Source organism: Camellia sinensis, chromosome 12, assembly GCF_055761805.1.
Source record: "Camellia sinensis isolate YWXY chromosome 12, ASM5576180v1, whole genome shotgun sequence".
Lineage (NCBI taxonomy): Eukaryota > Viridiplantae > Streptophyta > Magnoliopsida > Ericales > Theaceae > Camellia > Camellia sinensis.
This window is the reverse complement of record NC_138972.1, coordinates 57208561-57215371: the sequence shown is the minus strand read 5'-3', so window position 1 is coordinate 57215371 and position 6811 is coordinate 57208561. Positions and strand designations below refer to the sequence as shown.

At 39.1% G+C, this 6811-nt stretch overlaps 1 protein-coding gene across 1 annotated transcript; it reads left to right on the top strand.

Moving 5' to 3' along the window:
• Positions 1-4937: 4937 nt before the first annotated feature.
• LOC114317338 (uncharacterized) lies at positions 4938-6313 on the top strand. The gene is made up of 3 exons (XM_028264043.2): positions 4938-5120; positions 5181-5876; positions 6050-6313. Exons 1-3 carry the CDS (start codon positions 4938-4940, stop codon positions 6311-6313), a joined length of 1143 nt encoding a protein of 380 aa, XP_028119844.2.
• The last annotated feature ends 498 nt before the right edge of the window (positions 6314-6811 follow it).

Sequence of the window (6811 nt, the reverse complement as noted above, 5' to 3'; positions counted from 1 at the left end):
GAATTTGGAAAAATATTTATGTGGAAAGTTGTGACAACCCTCACCTCCAATTAGTGCTAATCTATGATTAAGCATGATAAGTAACTGACAAGAATGAAATTCTAAACTGATTGTATGAGTGTATTGTTTTGAATGCATTTCTATCTGTTTGATTTCTGAATGAATCTGTTCATGTTTTAACTTTGGACTGCGAATTGAAGGCCTTATTGGCGACCGAATCTAAAATTGATTAGTGTTATATGCTAATTAGGATTTATGTGATTTTATGGTAGGTTTGATTAAAATTCAATTTGGAATGATTAAATTAGATTAAATAAAGTTAAATTACATTAGTTTGCATTTACTACCAATTTGCCATTGAGTGGATTATGCTAGGCCACTACTTCTCTCACCCTTTACATTGTTTAGCATCTTTCTTCACTTTATCTTCTTGAGACCAAAATCGAGTGAGAGAGAGAGGCTAGGAAGAAAAATTGTTTTCAACAAGAATCAGCTTGGAGATTTAGAGGAATTGAAGGAGATTGCAAAAGTTGAGCTTCCATACCTAGAATTCAAGGCCTAAGGTAGGAAAATCATCTTCTTAATTGTGAATTCAAGTTATCTCTTACATGTTTCATGGAAATTTGGAGTTAAAGTCAAGAATTGGTCTAAAGAGTGGAATTGAGTAGTAATTCATGCATGCATGTACATATCATAGCATTTTGAAGTTGTTTTTCATGAAATTCTTACATGCAAGTTCATAATTTAGTTGTAGCCCATGAATTCATCATGTCTCTCTATCAAATTGCCAATTTAATCTTGGTTTGAAGTGCTGAAATTCAAGGGAGATCATGCATGTTGCATTTAAGTTTTATTCTTGGAATTTCTTTGAAATTGGTGTTTAATTGGCTTACCTTTGGGCTTAATTTTACAAATTGATCTTCAAAAACATGTTGTAATATGAGTTTGCTAGTGTTTTCCAGAAAATTGGCCCAAAAGGTTGAGTTTTGATGTGTTGAATGCTTGGTTTGAGCTTTGAAGGCAAATCTGGAAATTCCAAATTTGGCTTCCACGCTCGAGCGACCATCGTTTTGTTCAGAGCTCCGCTCGAGCGACGGAATGCTGGCTCGAGCGTAGATTGCAAGCTCTCAGGTTTTTGGTGCACGCAGACGCACGCTCGAGCGAAGAGCTGTGTCTCACGCTCAAGCGAGCATCGAGCGGGGATTTTCAACATCCAGTACTTTTGCATTTTTACAGACCGCTCGAGCGAGGAAGTCTACGCTCGAGCAACCCCTCTGTTTTGGCAAGCTCGCTCAAGTGAAGAAAGCCACGCTCGAGCGAGACCCCTGTTTCAGCAAAAATTTGAAAAGTGTTTTAAAGTGTATTTTTGCATCCTCATTCCATCCTAGGCATTCCTAGGCCTAGTTTAAGGCATCTTAAAGAGGATAATGTTATAGAACCACACCAAGTCTAGATAAGGGGCTAAGTTATTGATTCCCTAGTGCGTAACTTAGTGTGTGTTCGTTCTGTAACTGTGTAGGGTTGGCATCCGAGGACGCTCATTAGCCTATCTGTAGCCCAGTGCTCTGTGAGTAACAATGTCGTAAAGATATGTTCAATTATGATTATTTTCTGAATGATCAACTGTACTGCTTACTGAAATGCTATTGTTCAATGAATGAATGTTTGTCCTATTTGTAAACTGTACTCGTGGCATCCATAGAAACTTACTGTTATTGCTACTGTTACAGAGATCTCTGTCAGTTCCCCTATTGGAACTACTACTGGTTACCGTTATGATGGCCATCAACTGACTGTTTGATCTGTTAAGACCTACTGTACTGTTTTGCTATTGGATGTACCACATATAACTGTTATGGTTTCTAAATAACTGATATGACTGTTTAATTACTGAAAGGGACATTCATTCTTAACCTCTTGACACAGCTGTTATTCACTGGGCTTTAACTCACTGTTCATATTTATATGTAGGTGTCCAGGCATCCGACCGATGCTAGGAGCGTCAAGTTAAGCTCTCGTTTTGTCAAGCCAACCGTTATGCCTCACCCCGTGGTTCCTAGTTTATTCAAGCCAAGGCTGCTTTGGGGTGTTCAGGACCACCATTTTGTCTCTGTTTTGTAATAAATGAATAAGACTTGACTGTACAGTTATAGTTAGGGATTTGGTCCCTGACATGGATGTTTGTATATATGTCGCATGTACATATGTTTTGGTTATCAATGTGACATGTTTATAAAAAAGTCTTTTTGCATCCAGATTGTCACAACTCATTGGACATCTTTTATTTACTGTTTTGGCTTCTGCCAGCCCCTTTACTCTGTAATACTGTCACTACTGTTAAGTAGGCCTTCAGTAATCACGGATTACTGGCCGATTGCGAGGCTAAACCCATAGGAGCGGGTTTGGGTCGTGACAAAAGTAGAAATATCTATTGCAATTGAAACTTTGAACTGAAATTGAAGGCCGTAGAGGCGCGATAAACAAAAACTGACTTCAGAGCTATGATTAGCATGATTTTTGGAGACTTTGGTGAGATTTTGAAAAAGTATGATTCGTAATAAATAAATTAAGATTTTTGAGTTAAGTTGTATATGTTTAGCCTCTTTTGTTCTTCATTTGTTGGAAGAGAGCTCCAAAATGTGAGTTAGAGAGAGAGAAAGAGGAGAAAGCTAGGGATTTTAAGGGAATCAAGGGCCAAACCATAGATTTGAGTTAAGGTATGGAAATTTATTTACAAACTTTGTCTCTAACTCATCCTTGTCAAGAAATCATGAAGAAATTAGGAATTTTGAGCTAAGGTTTTGAGTTGTGTAGTGACTAGGGCTAAAGGCATGAAATTGGACCTTAATCTCTACACCATTGTTTGATTTGAGTTCATTTTTATGATTGATCCATGAAACAAACCCTAGATGGTTCCTATAAACAAGATTTGTGAGAAAATCATTCATGAATATATGTATTTTGAACTTGTGTATGTAAACCATGAAATTGTGAAAAGATGAAACCATGAAATTGTTGTTGATGCAAGATTGATATGTTTAAGGTGGAATTACACTTGTATCATGCTTAGATATCATGTTTTGAGTTGTTTTTACATGGATTTGGGCTTGGGAATGAGGGGAAAACATTTGCATCTTTGAGCCATTTAGATAGCTCGTGTGGCTTTGGGCTCCGCACGAGTGCCCAAGATTTAAGCCTAAACCCACACCTTACTATGCACTGAGTGGCAGCCATTTTTGCACGTGCAGAGCCAAACCGCTCGAGCGGCTGGACCGGCCGCACATGCAGCCCAACAGGAAAAAAATTGTGTTATTTTGTCTTGCTACCCCCGACATCCGGAATGCGTTCCCAACCTTATTTAGCCCCTTGTAGGAGTGAAATGATGAATAGAAACTCATTAAAGGTTGTGAATAATGAAAAAAAAAAGAGTACAATTGAAGTGAATTACTTATCGAATATGTGTGTAACACGTTTCGTGTAGGTCGTGTGCCGGAGGAAACGTTACAAGATGGACCCCACTATACTAAAACCATATTCATATGTTCGTTATTGTGTACCTTGAACCATGAACGGTGAATGGTGTCAACATTGTGATTTGTTTGAAATGAGAAACCTCATTAATATCATATGACATGTGCAACGTTAGGCCCAAGGCCGTTTTGTTATATGTTGAGCCCGAGGCCGTTTTGATATATGATTGGGCCCGAGGCCGTTTTGTTATATGTTGGGCCCGAGGCCATTTTGTTATATATTAGGCCTGAGGCCGTTTTGAAATATGATTGGGCCTAAGGCCGCTTTGTTTATACGATTTTGGGTTTTGTGAGAATCTTATGACTATTTTACACTGTTTTACTATATTATTACTCATTGAGTTTCGCTCACCCAATTTTACGTATGCACATTTAGGTAATCCACAATATGGAACACACCCTTAGAGTCAGCTTTAGGAGCCATTCTTTTTTAGACCTAATCGAGTCATGTCTCCAAGATGGAGTTTTATCTTTGACTCACATCATATTTTGACTTCACTTTGTTTTGCTAATGTGGTCTTTGGTTTGTAAACGTTATGCACAAATTTCTTTCGATACTTACATTCTTTTTGCATGATAAAATTACAATTCTAAACAGTTTTAAAGTACATTTGACTCCTTAAAGTAATTTTTCATTCTTTTCCGCTAATAGTAGACGTGGATGTGTTACATTTTGCATATTGGTATAGCTCAATGGATTCATTCTTTTGTTGTATACTTTCGCTTTTGGCCCCATTACTATTATTACTCTGTATGTTTGTTTGAGGCCGAAGGTAATCAAGTGATTACCGGCCGGTTATGACCCAAACTTTTAGGGGCGGGTTTGGGTCATGACAGAGTGGTATCAGAGCACGAGTTAATATCTCACACACGAGGCCATGCAAGCAATAAGAAGTCTAGAAAGGTTTTAAGCTGCATCCATAATGCATCTGTAAGCAAGTATGACATGAAAATGTGCATTTGTAAAGGTGACTTATGTGCTTATTATTTGGGAAAGTTATAATGTGTGTTCCTCTAGATCATGGTGAGAACAAGGGCAGAGGATGGGGAGGATTCAACCTCTGCATGACTTGATAGAATGGAAACAATGATCATGGACATGGCAGAGGCCTTTAGACAACAACAGCAATAACAACCACCGCCATCAATGCCTGTGCCACCACCTATATTGCAAGACCACCAGGCCGACGACTGAACTATTGCTCTCACAAAAGAATTTAAAAAGATGAAACCGCCATCGTTCAAGGGAGGAATTGATCCATTAAAGGCGGAGGTTTGGGTGCTTGGTATAGAGAAATTGTTTGAAGTCTTTCATGCACGGAGGCACAGAAAGTCTTGCTAGCTGCTTTTACACTAGAGGATGAGGCGCGCCATTGGTGGATGCTTATTCAAGGAAAGCATCAAGGGATGAATTGGGCTCAATTTTTGGAGATCTTCTATGAGAAGTACTTTCCACAGAGCATCCAAGACAGGAAGTTGTCAAAGTTTGAAAACTTGAAGCAAAGAAACAAAATCGTAGCAGAGTATGAGGCGCAATTTACCGAACTAGCCCATTTCGCACCGTACATGGTTGATACAGACTACAAGAATGTGAGGAAATTTGAGTGAGGTCTTCGAGACTACATTCTTGAGAAGATTAATGTATTGCAGGTACAGAAATATGTGAATGTATTGGATAAGGCTATCATAGCGAAAGGTAACCAAGCTAGCCGCAACCGGTACTCAGACTGGAAGGGCAAAAGGCATGGCTCCAATGTGCACAAAAGGTCGGCGTCCTCACAAAGTAAGAAGCAAAATTTGGGAACTTCCGACACTCCGGGTTCTACCCGTGATTCAGTACCATCTTGCCCGGAGTGTGGAAAGAAGCACCGGGGGGTTTGTTATCGAGCTTCAGGAGTGTGCCTTAATTATGGAAAGACAGGGCATATGGTGAGACATTGTCCTATGTTTGGGCAACAAAAAGAGAATAGGCTAACTGCTAGTTCAATCGGTTTCACTCCTGCAACAAAGACCCAGGCAAGCCCCACTACTTCTAAAGACAATGTTAGGCAAGGGAGAGTCTTTGCTCTTGTTCTGGGTGATGTCCAAAATTCAAATGTTGTGGTTTCAGGTACGCTTTCCATCAATGACCAACTTGCTCATGTGCTACTTGATTCAGGTTCCACCCATTCCTTTATTTCGAAAACATTTGCTTCTAATTTGACTAGATCTACGGAACCCTTGAATTATGTGTTGTGTGTGTCTCTCCCATCCGGGGACTATATGTTATGTGCTTCTATGTATCCTGCATGTGAGCTTTTACTTGGAGAGAATTCATTGTGTGCTAATTTGATGCCTCTTGATATGGTACACTTTGATATAATTTTGGGAATGGATTGGTTAGCTAAGTATCATTCAACCACCGACTATGTGTCCAAGCAAGTTGTTTTTCGCCCACCAGATCAAGATGAGTTTACTTTTGTGGGACATGGGGTGGTCCCTCTGCCTATTTGATATTGAAAGCTTGTAAACTACTTCAGAAAGGTTGTGTGGGTTATTTGTGTAGTATTTTGTATATAGAGACAACTGAGGTGGGTGTTGAAAATATTCAGATTGTTAGTGAATTTCCGAATGTATTTCCAGAAGAATTACCAGGGGACTTGATAGATCGTGACATTGAATTTGTCATTGATATTGTACCGGGTACTCAACCGACTTCCAAGGCTCCATACAAAATGTCCCCAACAGAAATGAAAGAATTGAAAATACAGTTGCAACAATTGCTTGACAAAGGGTTCATCTGATCGAATAGATCGCCATGGGGCGCACCTGTTTTGTTTGTGAAGAAGAAGGATGGGACCCTTCGATTGTGTATTGATTACCGAGAACTTAATAAGGTAATGATGAAGAATAAATATCCTTTACCACGGATTGATGATTTGTTTGACCAATTACAAGGGGCACGAGTGTTTTCAAAAATCGACTTGAGATCCGGGTACCATCAGTTGAAAATCAAAGTAGAGGATGTTGAAAAGACTGCTTTCCAAACCAGGTACGACCATTAAGAATTTTTAGTCATGCCATTTGGGGTTAAGAATGCACCAACAGCTTTTATGGATTTAATGAATCGGGTTTTCAAACCATACATGGATGAGTTTGTGGTGGTATTCATTGATGATATTCTTATTTATTCAAGGAGTAGGGAGGAACATGAAAAACACTTGAGATTGATTCTTCAAACACTTAAGGACAAGAAATTATATGCCAAATTGAAGAAGTGTGAATTTTGGTTAAGTGAAGTT